Source organism: Capra hircus, chromosome 10, assembly GCF_001704415.2.
Source record: "Capra hircus breed San Clemente chromosome 10, ASM170441v1, whole genome shotgun sequence".
NCBI classification, from domain to species: domain Eukaryota; kingdom Metazoa; phylum Chordata; class Mammalia; order Artiodactyla; family Bovidae; genus Capra; species Capra hircus.
In genome coordinates this window covers 18,630,911-18,651,887 of record NC_030817.1, presented here as the reverse complement: position 1 = coordinate 18,651,887, position 20,977 = coordinate 18,630,911, and the positions used below count along the sequence as shown (strand labels likewise).

The 20,977-nt window shown below is 48.3% G+C and overlaps 1 protein-coding gene across 2 annotated transcripts in view; it reads left to right on the top strand.

The window, feature by feature from the left end:
• Positions 1-17,818, top strand: part of DCAF4 (DDB1 and CUL4 associated factor 4) — a 31,268-nt gene extending 13,450 nt beyond the window's left edge. The window contains exons 2-14 of one of the 2 annotated variants that reach the window (XM_005686038.3): positions 1,060-1,156; positions 3,287-3,384; positions 3,804-3,961; positions 4,668-4,750; positions 5,862-5,964; positions 8,000-8,143; positions 8,829-8,878; positions 12,365-12,444; positions 13,452-13,547; positions 13,668-13,765; positions 14,621-14,794; positions 15,140-15,254; positions 16,790-17,818. In XM_005686038.3, the coding sequence (XP_005686095.2) occupies positions 1,068-1,156; positions 3,287-3,384; positions 3,804-3,961; positions 4,668-4,750; positions 5,862-5,964; positions 8,000-8,143; positions 8,829-8,878; positions 12,365-12,444; positions 13,452-13,547; positions 13,668-13,765; positions 14,621-14,794; positions 15,140-15,254; positions 16,790-16,983 (1,482 nt within the window). In that variant the 5' untranslated portion in view covers positions 1,060-1,067 and the 3' untranslated portion in view covers positions 16,984-17,818. Of the gene's footprint in view, positions 1-1,059; positions 1,157-3,286; positions 3,385-3,803; positions 3,962-4,667; positions 4,751-5,861; positions 5,965-7,999; positions 8,144-8,828; positions 8,879-12,364; positions 12,445-13,448; positions 13,548-13,667; positions 13,766-14,620; positions 14,795-15,139; positions 15,255-16,789 lie in introns of both variants that reach the window. The other variant, XM_005686037.3, reaches the window with a different exon arrangement.

The window sequence follows — 20,977 nt, the reverse complement described above, 5'->3', positions numbered from 1 at the left end:
TCATCAGACAGCCATTTTGCTTCTTTGCATTTCTTTTTCTTGGGGATGGTCTGGATTCCTGTCTCCTGTACCAAGGCAAGTAGATTTTCTAATCTGTTCTTTGGTTGTATTTCAGCCCTAGAAATATTTTTCCAATTTTTGTCATGGCATTTAAATACATTTATAAAGTACATTCAGTCGGATGTCATGGTGTCTCCAGTGAGTGGGGAAGGAATCCCAACCGGCTGTTGGGAAAGCATGAATCTTGGCAGCAACCGGCCTCCATACTATAGTTCGGTCTCTTAAGAATTCCTAGTGTGATTCCCAATGTTAAAACTTGTGACATTTTGACAACGAAGTGATAAATTCAGGCTATACAAGGTAAGATTTGAAAAAGCCACTTGAAATAGTTATGGCAACATCAGTGTCATCATTTCAACAAATGCAGATGCACACCCCTGCCTTTAACAGTTAATGTACTTCAGGAAGCTGAAACAGTCTCTAAAGCACGTCGAGATGTCACAGGCACTGGCCCCATTTAATTTGTTCACAGTTTTTCCTGCTCGATACTGAGGAAGAGAAAGTGCTCACTACTGTTCTGCATGAATCAGGCATGTGTGTGGATTGAAAGAATAATTATTATATAGCTCTAGCGTTAATCTGGTAAGGAAAAGAAGACTAGCCGAAGAAGGTTCTCATGGCAGGCTCAGACCTCAGTCGAAAAGTAATTGTGGGAGTCCCCACGTCACACGGTGACCCGGGGAGTGGAGGTTGGCGGGTTGGCAGGCCAGGTGTCTGTCGTGAGGTGAGAGGGCTGCAGAGAGTGGCTGCGGGCGCGCTGGGATTTTTATCCCTGTGTCCACCCCGTGGCAGTCCTTCTCTAGGTAAGGCTTGGTGGCGGCTTTCATGATAACTCAGGTTGGGGCCATCCTTTTGCCTAGTTCTGTTGGCGAAGGAACTGAACTGTCAAAAGCAAAAAGAAAAAGAAAAAAAAAGGGGAAAAAAAGCAAACAGAAGAGCAAGATGTGCACATGTGCGTTTGCATGTAATTTCTTTTTGTGTCTTCTTTCTATCTTTTAGGAGCTGAAATGCATAAAAGCAGCTGGCAGAGTAGAAGACACAGGAGAAGGGGCCAGCGACACCGCGCGTGGTTCCGGCGGCACGGTTCTAACGAGAGGCAAGTGCTGTGTGTCTGCCTCGCATCGCCAGCACCCTCACCCGCATGGGACTCCCTAAGGGTCTCAACCAAACGCGGCATCTGAGGTGGGGCTGGCTAGTCTGCACGTCTCTCACGCCTCCACGGGGTGTCTCTGCTGTGCACCAGCCCACCTGCCACACTTGGAGTAGTGAGGAGATGGCCACACGCATCTTTCTCTTCCGTGTGACCATGACTTGGGGCCAGAGCCCTAGCCACAGGCTTAGAGTAAACATTGGTGTAACTGAGGAGCTGTTTCTCCATTTTGGGGGCCTTTTTCCTCTCTCTCTTTTTTTTTTTTTCAGCCTTGAAAATAGCTTTCTGGAAACCTAATTTCATTAATTCAGCCTAAATCCCAAGTAAGGCTATGTAATATATAATAGCTAATATTTAATAAACACAGAAAGGTATAAAGAATAATACAGTGAATATCATGTACCTACCACACAGCTTAGAAAATAAACCAGTGTATACTTAGGTGGAGTCCCTATAATAAACATTTTCCACACTTGTTTTCTGCATGAATGAAGTACAGTCTAGTCTCAGGACATGATTCACCCCACCTCACCCCAGGAGAGGATACCTCCTCACAGTTCAGGGCTGCTGACCTGACTTCTGGCCCTAGGAGGTCTCTACAGCCCATTCCTCACCAAAGGAGACCTATATGGCAATTTCAGAACCCTTCCAACTCTCCAGATCTCCTTTTAAAATGGACAAATTTCTAATTATAGAATCAGAAGCTGTCGAATGCCAGTATGCTTCTCTAGAATAGATTAACTCAAAGAATAAAAAACGAAAATTTAAGTTTTAAAAAGGCATCAAATTTTTGTGGAAGGAACAAGGGCTTTAGAATTAGGAGATCTGGGTTTGACGCTCTGCGTTTTTCCCGTGTGAAATCGGGCAAGCTACTTGATCACCCTGAGTCACTCTTCTTATACAGTGCTTCTCTTGCGAGGGTCACAGTAGTGTATGTAAAGCCCCATGAGGATGCCTGGCTCTGAGCAGGCCTTCCGTATGGGCAGGCCTCACCTGGTTCAAGCTAATAGGGACTCTGAGCTAAAATCCCAAACTTGACCCATGTTGTAGAAAGATCAGGATAGTACCCAGTGTTGATACGTTGTATAAGGAGAACCATGGGCCCCAGGCCTTCCCCCAAGACCACAACATGCACTAGAATATGGTCTGTGTAAGAAGAGTACCTTGACTCAGCCTGGCAGAGTCACGTGGAAACACGCAGGACAACAATCCTCTGCACTCCACGTGGAAAGAAGGGAACAGGAGTCCTTGGACTAGAAATGTAGACATCTATCATGACACTTAATCCCTCTCTCTCTTGCTGCTGATAACAGATGAACTGCCTCAGGAAGCTCTGGGCCATAAAAAAGGAGAATAAGTAATATTCTCTGAAACTGTACATAGTTAGTATTTATAGGCAAAAAGAAAGTTATTTGATTTTTGTTTTTAAGCTTTTTTTGCAGTTTGTATTCCTTTCAGTGTTATAGAGGGCAGGGAAAGTTCATAATTTTGGACTTTATCAGAATTCTAAAATTAGGTCTTTTGTTCTGTCATTATATCCTTCAGCCTGTAATTGCCACAAGAGCTGCTTGTAGCTTTGAAGAATGAGTCTTTAAACCATGGCTCTGTCCCAGTGTTGTTGAGGAAATCACCTCTGTGCCCGAACCTCAGTTTCTCCAACTGTAGGCATGGGTAGCCAAGTAAACTGTAAATTCTTCGTACTGCTGAATCCACCTGGAATTCACCTGGCCTTATAGCTCCTCTTGAGCTGACAGATGAGCCCAGCTGATAAAATTCTTATTGGCCAAGAGTTCTGTTCTCATTTTCATCTGGAAAATTCCAAAAGACCTCAGAAAATGCTCAAAGGAGGCGATGCAAAAGGGGAAGTACTGTGACCTGCATCCTGTAAAGGCTGAGAAACCAAAACCTTGCCCTGACTTTGGTATATTGGCAGTAGGTAAATTGCTTCCAAGGAAGAGAAGGGTCAGTGCTTCCCAAGTAATCAAGGGTTGGGAATGTGAAGGCTGTGGACCTGCAGGACCCCACGGTCAGAATGACTGGGACTCACTGGCTGCAAGTTACTCTGTGTGTCAACAGGAATGACGCAGGGGCGCAGCAGAGCGCACAGGGTTCCAGCGATGGCCATGGTGAGGCCCCCTCGACCTCCAGCACAGCTGGCAACTCTTCTGTGCCAGGTAAGGCCACCTGCCGGACAGGGCTCCTCTGGGGCCTGCCTGCGGGGAAAGATGAAACCTAGTCATCCCTCGTCATCTGGTTCTGTCTGTTCTGACCGTCCTTCTCCTCAGCCCTGTGTGTCTTCACTCGTATGTGGTACACTCTGGGTGTGTCATTAGCCCATTCCTGACTCGGAGCAAATCCTGGGAGCAAGTTGAAACACTCAAGGGAGGAGCTGTGTGTGTTAAGAAGCGAGATCCTGAGGCAAACGGCTCCCCGCAGGGCTGAAGTCAGGCCCAGGGTGGTGACTGGCAATGCTCATCCACCTGCTGTCCCTTGGGAAGGACCAGCAATGGGAGGGGTGGTGGACAGGCCCCTGGGCTCCTCATTGGGTGGCTAAGTTCATGGAGTTTTAAGTTGAACTTTCTTTTGACGTAAGATCTACCAGGTTATTACTTTGATCCTGAAAAGAAGCGCTACTTCCGCTTGCTGCCTGGCCATAACAACTGCAACCCGCTCACAAAGGAGAGTATCCGGCAGAAGGAAATGGAGCGCAAGAGGCTGAAGCTGCTAGAGGAAGAGAAGCAGCAGGGAAAGGTAGGTGCCGCCCCAGGGGCTGACCCGTCCCCTCCACCCCTGCCAGCGTCCACCCACTGCCGCAAGGAGGAGTCAGTGAAACACCCACCATAAGACTGGCGTAGCACACTTCCCTGAAGGGAACCTGATGAAGAGAATAGGAAGAGGCAAGATACTCCTCCCACCACCACCGCCTTTTCTCATTCGCTGGATTTCATCAGTAATCCTGACACTCTGTTCCTCCCCCGGAGGTTCTTGGTTAGCAACCCGATACAGCCTCTGTGACTGTATATTTTCAATAGAAAACCAGAACGTGTGGTTTGGATAGGAGGGTTTCCAGGATCGCTTCTGGGGCTGAGGTGCCAGGATATCTCAGCGATCATGGGAGCAGTGGAATGGAAAATCCAGGCCCCACAGTCACTGTAGCTCAGATGGAAAGCACGATGCAGACCTGAGTGGCCAGGGCCTCTCCTGCACTCGCCAGCTCAGTGGCCTCGTCTCAGATTTAAGTTGATGGGGCCTTGGAGAGAGGGGTGCTGAGCAGACTTTGCAGCTCTCACATACTTTGTTGTGATAGGCTTTTCCTCTTTCCAAGGAGAGGAGAAGATCAGATTTTTATGCGTGTAATTTCTGTCAACTTAGTACCTGTTTCTTCATTGCATCCTAAAAATAGAATCCATTATACAATAACAGAAAACTTCATCACACCTTTCTCTCTTTAATTTAGAAAATAGCCAGGTTGGGATTTAATACATCTTCCTTACTCCAGAAAAGCAAGCTGGGTTTTCTCAACGCCACCAGTTACTGCCGGTAAGACAATGCCTCATGGTTATGTTTTCTTCATCAGTGTTCTTTTCCTATTTTTTTATTTCCGTGGTCCAAGAATTAAGTCAGCATAGCGCACATAGCTGCTCTTTGAGGCGCCTTCACAGTGGAGGCGCTCCAGCCCACAGCCTGCCTTCTGCTGCTGAAGTCAGCCCTGTGATCGTCACCTTCCCTCTAGAGCCAGGGAGAGCAGGGAATGCCTCTAGGCAGAGAAACTGGGCAGGAATTTCTCAAGGTGTTTCCTCTTCGTTACCTGTAGTTTGTTTCTAGTTAAGTAGAAGGTCCTTTAACTTCATCCCATCAGACTTCTGCCTCCTTTTCTCCTTCTAACGAGTTGTCAGCAAAAATGGCACGTTAAATGGGTATGTACTAAATTTCAAACACTTGTGATGTCTACAGTTCTAGCTAAAGACCCGTGAGGTAGGTTTACCCTTCCCCCAGCTTCCAAAAGAAGAGACTGAGACTCAGTGGAGTGATTTGTTCAGGGTAAAGGTAGAAAGGGGACCGACCATCTATCTGACTCCCAAGCCTGAGCTCCTAGCCCTTGCATTCTGCTTCTTCCTGCTATAGTGGGGCGAGAAGAAACAACATGAGTGTGGGTGGCTCCCTTGGGGAGGCCCCCTCCGGGGGAGGCCGGCCCTACAGGCAGTATCAGCCAGGGCAGCTGGGGAAAGAGTTAAAGGTCTAGTTCTTCACCCGAAGACATGCTCAGTCCTTGGTGAAGAGGAAAGGAGCCCATCGGGTGGGCGGCTGCACATGAACTGTGTGCCCTGCAGCAGGTTGTTCCGTTCGGTCACATGCTCTTCATCCTAAGAGAAAGAGTTGCACTAGAGGATCCAAAACCAATCTTTCCAGTGTGACCTTCTTTGACACCATGAGTGAGCCACCCATTTCTTTGCTGTCGTTTTCCTAAGATTCTTATATCGAGCTTCCCTGGGGCCTTGCTTGGCTCCGCTGCTGAGATTTAACACAGAGAGAGAACTGACCCACAAAGATGGTCTTCTGGGTCGGGGACAGAGCAGAAGCCCTGCGTCTTCTTCGTGGATACTTAGGTGCCGCGTCTGCCCTCCCATGCTGCTCTCTTTCTCCTCTGCAGTTTAGCGCACGAGCTGCGAGTGAGCTGCATGCAGAGGAAAAAGGTCCAGATTCAGAGCTCAGATCCCTCCGCTTTGGCAAGTGACCAGTTTAACCTGATAATGGTGAGTGCAAGGGAGCCATCCCCAGGTGCCGGGGTGTAGTGGCCATCCCCTGGACCATTCGTGGCTTCGCTTTGGTTTCCATCAAGCCTGACTGCATAGAAGCCGCTAGCCTTGAAATCAGGTACAGTTCTAACAAGCAGCTCCCAGTGGCAAATGCCAAGCTGGCGAGACAGGCTGTGCTGTGACCATTATCACCCCCACTACAGCTGTGTCGCTTGACATTCTTAAAGCCACAGTCTGCACATGCCAACAGAGAACCATCACAAAGTAACTTTCCAATGGGTACGTTGTGTACACAGGTGAGAAAGTACACGGTGGACCAGGGGCCTCTAATCCTTTCCATGCTAGACAGGATTTGGTGGCCACACCTAAAGTTCCAGTGTCCTTCAGAAGCAATAGCGTATTCGTCTCTTGCTTTGTCCCTGACCTCAGTAGCAGGGCCTGCTCATCCAGCACACCTCCACTTCATCATCCATTGCATCATTTCTGGGAAACAGAAAGTTCCCACTTCCGGTTAGACCTGAACCAGAAGCCAGGGGCCAGAGAAATGTTGGCAGAGGATCAGATTGTCTGCCACAGACAGAAGGAGTCAGACCGCTGAGCTAGACTGGCAACCCCTGGGGGCCTTCCTGGAGGCAGAGGGCCAGTCAAGGAGAGTGAGAGAACCTCAGTGGTCTGCTGGTAGGACGGGAGGCTGAGGCGATGGAACTGACCATTGAGGTCCAGCCCCAGGAGACCTCAGCAGCAGAACCCTTCTGCGGAAGGGGTGTTGGGGCCAGGACTCACATTCTGTCCTGTGTTTGGGGTACAGTTTGACCTGAATCGAGCAGAATTCTTTCTGGTGGTGGGTTCCCCTCCGGAGCCCCCTCCCTCCAGTAGACCCGGCGGGGACGGTAGAGGTCACTGTGCGCCCACCGCGAAGCAGGGCCTGGGCCCTCGGCCCTCACCCTCCGGTGCTGGTGCTTGCAGGACCCTCCCCGTTGCTCACTTACAACGCCTGGATGGCAGGTGTGACCAGAGGGGTGGGAAGGGCAGTTTTTCACCCAGGGATCAGATTTTCAACCTGACGCTGGCCGTGGTAATGATTCTTCAGGAACATACCTGTTCTTGCCAAGTGAACTTACAAAGGGAGTCTGTTTTCACCAGCATCCAAACTGGTGTGTATACGTGCATATTTATACATATATATTAAAAACACACATATAAAGGTTTTGCTTTGAAATAATTAACCACATTTTTTAAATGAGAAAAGAAAAGCTTAAAAATAGCCCGCATCCCAGTGCCATCTTTTTATAGCAATTTTTTTCCCTATGCAGTGCCTTTTTTTACTTGGTGGTAATCATAGTAAAGTGAAAGTCGCTCAGTCATGTCCGATTCTTTGCCACCCCATAGACTACGCAGTCCATGGCATTCTCCAGGCCACAGTACTGGGGTGGATAGCCTTTCCCTTCTCCAGGGGATCTTCCCAACCCAAGGATCAAACCCAGATCTCCCGCATTGCAGGCGGATTCTTTACCAGCTGAGCCACAACGGAAGCCTGAGAATACTGGGGGCGGTTAGCCTTTCCCTTCTCCAGCAGATCTTCCCGACCCAGGAATCGAACTGGGGTCTCCTGCAGTGGTAATCATAGTAGCTGTGTAATAGGAATCTTTTAGCGCTTGGCGGTTATAACTAGCATTTCCCACATTGCTGTGTGGCCTGCATGATGGCCACGTGCTGTGTCACCATGAGGCTCATCTGAGCAGTCCTCTGGGTGGACGTTAGGATTCTCCCACACCCAGTTGAGTGAGGTCAGACTTGCTGACCGTGCCCCTCACTGCCGTTTTTGCTCCTGAGTTGTGAGACCAGATACCTGTTAGCTTTGCCCAGTGATGGCTACACCACGTAGGGGCAAGTCAGGTCACTCCACATTCCCTCATGGACAGGGGCCCTCACCTGGTGGAAATGCACAGAGAACGTGGGGGCTGGGCAGTTGGTCTTAGGCAGCCCACCTGGCTCAGCCTGGGCGGTCACCCACAGCCCACCTCCCCTCCAGGCGGATACCAACAGTGACCGGCTCTTCACTGTGAACGATGTCAAAGTCGGGGGCTCCAAGTACGGCATCATCAGCCTGCACGGCCTGAAGACCCCCACGTTCAGGGTGCACATGCACGAAAACCTCTATTTCACCAACCGGAAGGTACGCTACCCTGCGCTGTAGCCTTGGCAGCCGCTTTGCCTTTGGATCCAGGGCACTGCGGCAGTTAGCCACACTCAGAAGAGAGGCGAGGGCTTGGTGAAGGAAGCAGGGCTCTGTTACCTCATTTTCACAAGGGAAAACGTTGCGTTTTAGCTCCTGGGAGGTGCCCCATGGTGGGCAGAGTGTCCTCCCACTGCGTCTTTCTATGTTCCATCTCCCAGCCAGTCTAGCCAGCACTGAAATTTACATAAATGTAAGAGGCTTGCTTGCTGACTAGGGGGCAGTCTTTACATTGATTTGGGGTGATGGCATCTGTAAGAAGCTATGATTTCCTCTTCGGTTGAGACCTAGGCCACAAGACACAGGTTGAAAATGGTTTCTGGGTTAAGTGAGATCTGTTGCAGAGAATCTGTCCCCTCCCTGGAGGGGATACCAGATGCCTCATTATGAGGCCCCCGTGCTGATGATGAAGGACCCCGGTCCAGGAGTTGCTTCCTCCCCTTGCCCTCAAGGTTCTACGTGGCGGGCAGGGAGCTTCCTTGTCCTCAGAAGCTCGTTCCAGCCCCTGTTCAAGGAGTGAGACCTGAGGAAAGCAGTCACGTGGCTGTGTTCTGTAAGAAAGCGTCTATTTCTAAGTTGGCGGTCAGACCGGTCTTCCCATCTCCCCTGTGTGTTTCCTCACCAGGTGAACGCCATGTGCTGGGCCTCGCTGAATCACCTGGATTCCCACGTTCTGTATCTTTGGGCAGTGAAGAGGTTTGGTGGGCAGGCTGCACACTGGTGTAGACCTGGGCACCTGTGGGGTTTGTGAGACTGTGTCTTGGTGTCTTAGTGTCCAGAGGTCTGGGCCATTTTGCAGGCATGTCTCCCCTAGAGGAAAGACCGGCGCACCCGCTAGAAAACAGGGATCCCCATGGAGCACTGAGAAGTAGCTGAAGCGCTGGAACTGTGCTGATGGCACCTGTATCAGACAGAGTTCGGGGCTCGAGAGTCAGTGCTTTAGCAGAGGAACCGAGCACAGAGGAACAGTAAAGCCTTGGAAAGGGACCCCAGGTCCTCCTGAGACAGAGGGAAGAGGGGGAACTGTGCAGGCGGTGGGGAGGCTGACGGCACACCAGAGAGGATGTTTCTTGGATGTGGACTGGGGCTGTGGGCTCTGGGCCTAGGTTGCTGCCCCCTGATGGCCTTCTTCAGAGCACTCTTCATTCTAGTCTCCATCTTCCCTTCCCAGATTGTAGGGGATTCTTTTTTAAGGGGGGAGTTGTTGGGTTTTTTTTAATTTGTTCCACAACACTCTGTTTCAAAGGGTTTTATTAGGATCTGATTATAAATTTTATGATTATAAATTTTATGTAAGACAAACTGTGTGTGTTCTGTAAGTAGAAAGTTTTAGGTGGCTTTCGTTTGGTGGGGTTTGTGTAGTGATAGGACCACCTGTTACTGTCTTGATCTTACCAGAGGGCAGGAGAGATCAAGCCTTTAAAAAGGCAAAACAAGAACCTCATTCCCATTTCTGATCTTCAGAAAATATGGCATTTTTCCATGCTTCTCTTTGTGAGGATAAAAATTCATTTACAGGGCTACCTCAGAGAGAGTGTAGGTTCAGTTCCAGACAAGTGCAACAAAGAGAATATCATAATAAAGCAAGTCACATGAATTTTTTGGTTTCCCAGTACACATAAAAGTTGTTCACACTATCCTGTTAAGTGTGCAGCAGCATTATATTTGAGCAACAACGTACATACCTTAACTTACAAATACTGTTAAAAGTGCTAATCATCACCTGAGTTTGACTTGTTGAAGACAAGTCAATCTTTTTGGAATAGACATGAAAGATCGTTGATCGCAGATTACTATAACATAAAATAGTAATGAAAAATTTTAAACTGTTGTGAGAATTACCAAAATGTGACACAGAAACACAAAATGAACAAATGCCCCTGGGAAAATAGCAACAGTAGTGGATTTGCTCATCATCAGGTTGCTACAGATCTTCAGTTTGTTTTAAAAAATAAAAATAAAAAAGCCCACAATCTGCAAAGAGCAGTAAAGCAAAGCATTGTAAAACAAAGTATGCCTGTAATGGGGTTTAATGACGGGTCTATTGCTGTTTGATCAGCAGCTTGCCCTCTGGTGGTCATTTCAGGTAATCAGGCTTTTATACACCTGCTGCTTTTACTGAAGGCCTTGAACTTTCTCCCTTTACAAAAATGACACCTGGTTCAGACCAGCCATCTGCTCTTTTCTCTGGAGTGGCAGAAGGTTCGACTGAATTTTTTCTACACCTAACTAGTTTCTTCATTGACCTGTGGCCTATTAAAGGATTAAATCTTTGATACTGGCCCTTGCAAGTACCATGCAGAGCTTGAGTGTAACCTGGGTTTCAGCCATAATAACATGGGTAAGGACTTTCTCCCATCCTTGCCCTACAAACCTAAAAGGAAAAGAAATTTATTTAAGAAAGAATTGAGCTGCCCAGACACAGGGTTCTCATGTATAGTTTCAACAGCCTCTGTACTAGAGATACTTAACATGAGGCTTACCACCCAAGGCAACATGATACCATACATACGTCACACATGCAGGTGGTCAAGACTTGCCTGCTTGGCACAGATGTACGTTTTTCAATGAAGTGTGTATATTCATTCCATCATTTATTGAGCATCTGCAATCCATGTGGAAGACTGGAACTGGGCACCTCAACAGGTGATCGAGTCTGCAGTGATGGCCGTGGGGCAGTTGTAGAGTACAGGAATTGGGTGGCCTTTCTGGAGGTGACTCCCACATGGGAAGGAGGGGACAGAGTGCCCATTAGAAGGAAGAGTGAGAAGCGAGCTTGGCACATTGGGCAGCAGTAAGTGGCTTGGTAGCCATGATGTTTTTGGCTAGGTAGGAACTTGCCAAACCAAATCCTCAGGGCTGTGGGATGCCCCTTGAGAACGGTGGTCATGGATTCACTTCTCGTGGCAGTGAGGGTGGCTGTCTGGTGAGGATGAGACCTTGGATGGAAGGCTGCTGCCGGACCAAGAGTAGTGGAGAGTGAACTGATGAACAGGAGTGGAGGAGAGACAAGTTGAAGAGGCTTTAGAGCCTAGGCTGGGGTGTCTTAGTGATAGAAGGTCCAAGGATGGAACGCCGGTGGGGTGCGTATGGAGCCAAGGAGTGTCGTTAGAAACTATGCTGCATGGCTCAGGGCAGGACTGGAAGGCATTCATCGGGTTTAGGTATTAAGAGCTCACTGGAGACCTTGGTGGAGAACATTTCGCTGAAAAGGTGAAGGTCTGACCTGGATTTCAGTGGGTTGCAGAGTAAAAAGGCGAGGAAGTAGGGAATAATCACAGGTTCCTGTTGAAACTCTGAAGGGAAAGGAACCAATCAGAAGACGGTCCAGTAGAAAAGCAGGCAAAGGATGTAAAGTGGCAGCTCAGAGAACGGGAAACCTGATGACTATCAGATGTAGTCAGAGATGCAAATTAAAAGATAATTTATACCCATTCAGATAAACGCAGTTTTTAAGGTCTGATGGTGCCAAGTTTTGGTGTAGGAGGAGAATGGGGAAAACTGCTAGAAGATGCCAGTTTCCTATTTAGTAAGGGTGAATGTATTATGGAACTCCTGTTTCAAATGTTTGTGTATGTATCGCACACTGTAGTGTAAAGTGAAACCCTTATCACAGGTGTAAGAAACTTTTAAGAGAAGCGTCCCATACATGGGAGTGGAAGACAGAAGAAAAAAGGATGCGGGTTGGGGGCAAAACCCACTTCAGTGCCCAGCAGCAGGATCCCAGATAAATAAATTGTGGTCTGTTCATACAAAGGAGTGCTCTGTGGTGCAGGTGGTTGAACCAGAGCTGCAAACACAACCGCAATTACATCTCAGAGACAATGTACGTTGAACAGTTGTAGAAGATTGTGTGTGATGCCGTCTACATGTATTTTAAAATCAAATGCTTCTTTACATTGCTTATGGACAAATACTGTGTAGTAGAAATATTAAGGCCTAGAACTCAGACTTGTTTTAAGAGTAGCAATTCTCTCTGTGTGGGGGAAGTTAAAAAGGGGCCTTTAAGTGTATCTGTGACATTTTTTTCCTTTTAAAATATCCAAACTAAATGTGGAAAATGTGAGCCTGTTAAACGTGGATGATTTTTTTGAAGAGTGCTGATGCCCATTCTCCTCCTGGAGGAGACTTGTTCTTGACTGTCCTTAACAGCTTTTCCAGGCTGTGCCTCATGGGAATTGCAGAGACTCCGGGCTGTGCCACCCTGCTCCCCACGTCGCTGTTTGTCAGTAATCATGCAGGTACTGATGGATAAGGAGGTGCTGGGGGACATCTTTGTCCTCTGCCTCCCAGGAGCTGCAGCCAGCAGCAGCATAAGCTCTGTGGTGATGGCTTGGACAAGATGGGTGGGGACCACAGGCTGGTGAGTCTTAAGTGGGAGCTTGCAGGGTGGGGACGGTCTGTAGAGCACCTGGGAGGATTCCTTAAACTCCACCCAGGATTTGTACTGGAAGCATGTACATCTTCACTTATCCCCTCCTTTTAGGTCTTTTCAGCAGCCAGAAAACAGTTAAAAGCATGTATAACCAGTATAGGAGAGGAAAATATTTATTTAGGCTGCCTGTATACAGATGACCAAGAGAGCATCTGTTAAGCTCCTACTGTATGGAAGGTGCTGTGAGGGATACTTAGATTCTGTATGGCTGAAGGCAGCCTGACGGCCTGGCAGCATTCTGGATATGAAGTTTTCAGTTTCAGAGAGTTAGGATCGGAGACAAGGATCAGGCCTCTCAGGTAGACCTGGCATGAATCCCAGCTCTGCCCCTAACCATCTTGAAGAGATTGCTTAACCTCTGGAAAGTAAATATCTGCCCCCTCGGGTTACATGGAAGATTAAGTGATTTAATGCACACTTAGCCTTGTGCCTAGCATTTTATCATACAGCCAGTTTGTGAAGCAGGAGGATGTAGTATCACCATTTTACAGATGAGGAAACTGAGGCAAAAAGAGGTTCAGAATTTGCCTTACAAAACCAAGAGAGGCTCTTAGAAGTCAGGATAGTGGTTTCCTTTAGGGAGGAGTGAGGAGGGTAGTAATTGGGAAGAAACATGAAGGGTATCAGTGTACTAGAATGTTCTATCAACCTGGGTGGCAGTTACATAGCTCTACTTACTTTGAGAAAACTCATTAAGGGGTATAGTATGGTTTGTGCCCTTAATGTATGTTTTATCAATTTTAAAAAATGAACAGAAGGTTTGCTTAAGATTGCACAGCTGGACTTGAAACACTGCTGCTGTTCCCTCAGCAGGAGACCGGCCTGGCATGCTGTGCAGTTTCCGGATCCCCGGGGCCTGGTCCTGTGCGTGGTCCCTGAACATCCAGGCAAACAACTGCTTTAGTACAGGTGAGCCACCCAGCTGCCCAGGGTGAGGGAGGGCCCAGACCCGAAACGCCGGCCCACAGTTCCCTCTCCCCGGACCGAGAGGGACGTTGTCCACCACGTCTCCGTCTCCGTCTCCATCAGGCTTGTCTCGGCGAGTCCTGGTGACCAGCGTGGTGACGGGACACCGGCAGTCGTTTGGAACCAGCAGCGACGTCTTGACCCAGCAGTTTGCCGTCACGGTTGGTTGCACTGGGGACGGCCTAACTCAGAGTTTCCCAAAAGGGGACCTTGTGCTGGGTTGGAATGGGATTCCCTTGCGTGCAGTCTAGTCCTCCTCTCTCATTTGCAGGGAAAAGGAGGGCATCCAAACTGATTCATGGGTGAATAAGTCAGTGCTGGATGAGATTTGGCCGATCTAGAAAGGCCTGGCCCAGCTGGCTTTCAGCAGCTTCCTAAAGTTTCAATGAAGTTTTAGTTCTTGAGTACTTAGATTAGCCAGCAGGACCATAAAAAATTTTTAATGTATAAATTATGTCCCAGTTAGTAACAGTTTTATATGCAGTTGTCAAGCTACCCATGAAATTTAAAAATCAAAATTCTGGTCCTTACTACATTTCAAAGACTTGACCTGTAGAAAATGCCACCTTTCTTTCAAAGCATGGAAGAGATGTGCCGACCTGCCTTTGGCAATAAGCACAGAACTCCTCATTCCGGTTTCTTCAGCCATCTTCCCATGCTATTTGGGACCCGAGTCTTCCCTGGATTTCTAGTCTGTTTTACTCCACTCTCATCACCTACTTCCTAACTTACAACCTGGGCGGGAACGGGACACCCTCACTTCACGGGAGGGGAGGGGTTCAGGGTGAGGCCTTAGGGGCCCATCGCAGCCAGCGGGGAGGACACTGGAGGGACACATGGTATCCAGTTCTTGACCTTTGATAAGAAACCCTTCCGTCTCCACTGAAGCTCAAACCCTAACCAGCCTGCCTCTACCTATCCCTCTGATCCAGAGAAGGGAGGCAGGGGGCTATGTTCTGGGGGACTCACCCTTCACAGCCGTGGAGGGAGGTACCAAGCAGTCCTTCTCTCCACAGGCTCCTTTGCTATTTAACGGCTGTCGTTCTGGCGAAATCTTTGCCATTGATCTGCGTTGTCAAAATCAGGGCAAGGGCTGGAAGGCCACCCGCCTGTTCCATGACTCTGCAGTGACCTCTGTGCAGATCCTCCAAGAAGAACAGTGCCTGATGGCGTCTGACATGGCCGGAACGGTACGGGTACCACTGACTCTGCAGCTGCGGGAGCTGCTCTGGGCCAGGGTAGGGGCTTGGCAGGAGAGACGCCTGTGTTGGACCGCGGCAGGGGAGAGGCATGGAGACCAAGTGAGGTGCCAGGTGTGCAGGGCAGCTGCTTTGCCACCCACTCGGAGCCCCGTCTGGTCTAAAGGGATGGGCACTGGTCCTGGTGCCTCTGATGGGTTCTCGGACTCAGACCAGGCGTTTTCTCACTTGAGGTGGTCTGTGGAGACCACCTCGTCCCTGCTGGCTTTCACGCCTGGGGCTCACCAGGACCTGCTCATGGACCCTTCCTGACAGCCTGTGTGCTTCTTCCCACAGATCAAGCTGTGGGACCTGAGGACCACCAAGTGCATCAGGCAGTATGCAGGGCACGTGAACGAGTATGCCCACCTGCCCCTGCATGTGCACGAAGAGGAAGGAATCATGGTGGCAGGTAGCTGGGGATGAGGCGCTCCATCCCACTGACCCTGACCCTGAGGACCCCCAGCAGCTGAAGCAGAGAAGACATGACTCTGTGACAAGCTGAATAAAGGGGGGTTTGGACAGTTGGGTCTGGGAGTCAAGATGGGGTGCAAAGTTGGCCATCAGTGAGCAACAGTTTAACCCCCAGCATGTGGATAGCCCTTTGTCTCCACGTCACTGGGCAGACATCACTTCAGTTACAGGCCAGTGAGGAGCAATAAAACACAGCAACGTAGGAGACCTGGGTGTGGGGGTTAAGTCTGTTCACCAGGTCCACATTCAGGGTGGCCGTCCTGTTGAAAAGCTTGAGCTCCCTGTTCTTTGTACTCATGTTTCTACCAGAGGATGCTGAGAAAAGAGATGAAGGTCATTGTAAAGGAACCAATGCCCGGTCCCTTTACCACCACCATTGTGATCCCATGATGTGTAGAATAGAAGCAGAGCTTTCGAGCACCAAACCCCCTTGAAAGGAGTTACAAGTTGATCACAGATTATATTATATAATTATTTGGCAGTTTCACAAGGCAGTAGGCCCTTGGCATTAAGGGATATGTTCTCAGTCTTCACAGATCTCAAATTTTCTAATATTCCTACAGAAAGTACTTCTCTGCTGTGAAATTTTTTGTGGCTGAGAAGCATCACTTCGCTAGAACTTAGAATTTTTTACTACGCTTACCACACCACCAGCAATTAGCTTCCTTAGGTCTGTTTTCCACAAGTTTTCACCACAGAAGAGTTTCTGTGTTCTGGACGATAGAAAAGATATGAGCCTTGCTGAGAAGCAGGTGTAGGGAGTGGGCTGGCTGCAGTAATCCTTGAACTGCGCAGCCCGAACTGACCCACCCCTAAGGTCAGAGAGTCAGCTCGGATGCTCAGAAGCACACACTGAAATCCGTGACGCCTAAGGTCTGTCCTTTTCCCCCAGTAGCATATATTGGCTGTCCGGGCTGCTGTAATCAGTGGTGTCTGGTGTCTTTTTCCTCTGACCTATGAACACTGAAGACTATAAAGTCTTATGAACTGAATCATTAAAGCAGAAAATGTTTTGGAGGGAGTTATCACCCAATTTGCCCAGGGATGTAATGAAATTAAAGAGATCGTCCTGGTTACTATCTCATAAAAAGGAAATGAGCTGCATGTCATCTAGAACAGGTGGGCTGAGCTCCCTCTTGAACAGCCCTTGTCACCAAGAGAAACAGAATGGGCCACCCAATAGCCAAGATGCCCCATTAACCACCCAGGGTGTCACAGCCAGCCTTTGTGTCTTGTCCCTTTGAACACTGGCGACTCATGATTCTGGAGCACCAGGGCAACCTGTAACTTTCAGTTTCAAAAGGGACATCTTATCTGCAGAGACAGTTTCCATTGTGAGTTTGTTTGGCTCACGTGGAATCACCTTTAGCCCTTAGGAATCGTGGAAGCCAGGGCCACAGTTCCCGCCCCCTGCCCCCTGCCCTGGTCCTGTGCTTTCTCACTAACCTGCCGCACGTCTTCCCTCTTTCTTAGTGGGCCAGGACTGCTACACGAGAATCTGGAGCCTCCACGATGGCCAACTACTCAGAACCATACCCTCCCCATACCCCACCTCCAAGGCCGACATTCCCAGCGTGGCCTTCTCTTCTCGGCTTGGGGGCTCCCGGGGAGCGCCAGGGCTGCTCATGGCCGTCCGGCAGGACCTTTACTGCTTCTCCTACAGCTAACTCTGCAGGGTGCGGCCTGGAGGGATGTGAATGTTACTCAGGGGAGCTACAGTAGCTGTATTTTTGCCACAATTGCTGTTTCCAGTGAGGGCTTTTTAAGTGGGTCGTCTGTGTGCACATGTACCATCCATCCAGCTGCGGAGGAAGAGGTGCTGTGTTTTATGTGGAGATACTTCAGTAAAGTGATTTCGATTAAGTTGTGAGCCTTGAAAGTCCTTTTCATAAAAGGTGCCTATTTCTTGCTGAATTCCTTAGGATCTCCGCCCCCCTCTTTTTTTAACAAAAAATAATTTTCTAAAGGCTGAAGATAGACAGTAACTAAAGGCTGAAGATAGACAGTAACTAAAGCTGCTTTTTTCGCCAAAAACCCTTTCAAGAAGCCTGATGAGACTGTTGGTAGTCAGTGCCTGGGTCCCAGAAAGACATCCTTGAGAAAGCCAGGTAAGAAGAAGGGGAAGCCATTTCTCTGAGTCTCTAGAAGATTTTTAAGGCTGAGTTGGTCATCATTAAATTAGCCTTCTCAAACTCACTCAACACCAGTGTCAGATCTCTGGGATTCTCATTTATTACCATTCTTTGGCTTTCAAAGGAAAGATGGATCCTTTCAGATGCTAGGCAGGCCTTAGCGTGCATTTCCTGAAGCACCTTCCAGAATGTTAGATACAGCAACTCCTGTATTTATCGTGATGACTTGAACATCCATTCAAGGACCCAAATTCAAAGAAAACGGGCTTTGCCTTTTTGTAATGCAAGAGAAGCGGTTTGTGAGATGTTTATACTGAGTATTAATATATAAAGAGCCTGTCTTTCTACCAAATAAAGAACCACAACATGGTGTGTTGCTTCTGTTCATGATTTAGAACCTCGTGATGCTTGGCTGCTGTAGCATCAAACCAGCTACGGCAACACCTGCTCAGATCTTGGGGGAGGGAACAAAGGGTGGAGCCTGAGGCCAGCTTTCGTGGCTTTGCTGCAAAGCTTTCAGCAGGGTCCCTGGCCTGGGTTGGGTTCAGCCAATCGAACCTAACAGCAGGAAAGCAGAGGGCAGGAGCTTGAGGGGAGAGTGTTAGTTTCTGGCTCCCCTCCTGTTGGGGTTTGGAGGGCTGTGGCTGTTTCCCTCCACCCCAGGTTACAGCTTCTGCTGGAACACAGCCCTCTGGATTCCAGGAACTTCTCTCCATTTGTCCCTTCAGACCTGCAGCTGGTAACCATCTCTCTGTTGCTAGTCCAATGTGCTTTACCAGTTAAAACACTCTAGAGTTACCCCCTTGAGTGTTCCACATCTGTGTCCCGCCAGAACCCTCCTACAACTTAATGTACAGAGAAATCCAAAACTATTAAGTATCAGAAAAGTCATCCAATAGATGAGCTGTATGTTATAATAAATGTTTTCAGAGCTTTAGGTTTTCTAAATGACTTTCCCCTATCTTAACCTGACTTGACCCTTAAAACAACCCATAAAGGAGGTAGGGCAGTAGTAATAATATAAAAATTATCAGCATCCTTTTCTGGGCAGAGAAACTGACTACAGATCACAGACCTGGGAAGCAAGAGACCTGGGCCTTGGCACCAGAAGAGACCTTGTCCTCTACTTTCCACACTCCTCCAGGTGCTGACAGTACTTGGGTATCACACTGCTAGTGCTAAGGAGAAATCACAAAGTGGCTTGGGGCAATGCTAGCATTTCATATTTAATCCTCTACTTTCCACACTTCTTCAGTTGCTGACAATATTTGGGTATCACACCGCTAGTGCTAAGGAGAAATCAAAGCGGCTTGGGGCAACGTTAGCATTTCATAATCACCAAGTAAATAAATTTTTCTGGCTCTGGCACTCAAAGGCTAAGAAGCTTGCCAATTACCAGAATTCTTATGTGTTCAATCATGTAGACATCGCCCCTGTATCTTTGCAGCCCTGGCATGCTGACCTGCATGAGGACCCAGGAAATAGCCTTAGGATTGAAAGGTCCAGCTGACCAATCAGCAGAAGTTTTTGGATTGATTTTGGTGACATGCCCCAACCCGAAGAACACAGACAAGCATAGGTGCTAAGATATGACCCTAATATCACTCATACTTTCACCCCCCAGAAGTTCTAAGTTCTCACAAGTTTGTTGATAACATGATCAGTATCCTTGGTATTGCACCTCTAGTGCAGGGCTTTTGCCACAATTCTGTACTGCAGAGAAGCTGTGGCTACTCTGTCCACTTTTGAACAGTACACTGTCTCTCAGAGACACGAGACAACGGACTACTCAAGTACCTGATCAGCTCTGAGATACAGCCAGTGGTTATACCTGCAATGCAAGAGACCCAGGAGATGGAGGTTCAATCTCTGGGTCACGAAGATCCCCTGGAGGAGGAAATGGCAACCCACTCCCAATATTCTTGCCTGGAAAATCCCATGGACAGAGGGAGGAGCATGGTGGGCTGCAGTCCATGGAGTTGCAAAGAGTTGGACATGACTGAGCACATCACATTCCCAAACACCTTCCTAAGTCCTTGTCAACTGTGTCGTAGCCCAAGTTTCTTACTAGGCAAATACAGTTGTCGAATTAGTTGTATGTTTGCCTTAGGCTTAAAAAAAAAAGAGGTGAGGACATAATCAAAACTTCTTAATTTAGCAATCTGTTCTTATGTTTGGTTAGTGGTCACTGCTCCTAACATTTGGTCTAGATGATATGAAAAGTGGTTAAACTTCACTGCGAAGTTGATAAAGCATTTTGGCACACTGGCTTGTTAAGAGTGTCCCAAAGACTTGAGTCCGTCATACACTCTGGAGGTATTTTTCACTTGCAGGCCTGTTAGGGTATTTTGCCCTGATCCTCTGGGTGACAATGAAAGGTCTAGAATGAACAAAGGGTGGCATCAGCACCAGGGTCCAATAAATCCTTTGCTGTTTGCTTGCTCGTGGCCTTCTTAACAGATGAGAACAGTAGCACAGACTGGTCACCAGAATTGCCCACAGATCAACACTCGGTGCCCCCAACAAGGTCACCACCCACTTACCTCTTACCTGTGAGCCCTCACTCTGTGCTGGTCTAAATGTTCCATGTAACCATCTCTGTAAACACCTGCAGGCTAAATTCCTCCATTCATGTTATGATGGTAGAAGCCTCTGGGCCCACTCCTTGAAGTCTGCCTCTCCAGGCCACTGCCACGAGAAGGACCTTCCCCAAAGATCCCTGCACTCAATGGCGTCTTGTGTCTTGGGATAAAACGTGGCCTCGAGATGTGAACACACACGCCTTACCCTGTTGCCCCTTCTCTTGGGACATGTTTCACCCTCACCTGGGCATCTGTGCAAGCTGTCCTCCACTCCATTTCATCTGTAATCGTCTAACTGTTGAGTCTGAGCTTCACAGAAACCTCCAGGGTGGTTAGTTTCCCCAGCACTTACCACATCTAGACACTGAGTATGTTTTCCCACCATTATTCCCTTTTAATTCTTAGGACCCTATGAAGCAGGTGAAGATCACGCCAATATACTGAGGAAAAAAAACTGAAAAGAAAGCAGTTTGCCTAAGGTCTGCTAATGAGTGAGAGCTAACAAGTTCTCCTCAAGAAATCTATTTGAGACAGAATGGACTTTTTACTTTTGCCCTGGAAGTGTAAGATCTCCTTAAACCTAATTTTCCTACAGGTGACTTCTGAACCCATCTCCCTGCTTGCTCCTTCCACCCACCCACCTGCATTCTTGGCCTCATCTGAATTTAAGCAGCTGCCGCAAAACCAAGATGAATACTGGGTGTGTAGGACAAAAAAAAAAAAAGAGAGAACTTTTGGTTATTTTGATACCGGGTTACCATCTTCTCCTCTCCTGGTCTGACTAGTGTGAGAAAGCAAGTTCGGAAGACTTTTCTGTATCTTTCCTGTGTGGTCCAGCAGACACCATGCTCAGGGGTGGCCCCATACGACAGGACAGGAGACGGTGGAGAACAGTTGTTCAACAGGAGCTGAACAGACAGAGCAAGGCAGGGGAGAGGATCGACACC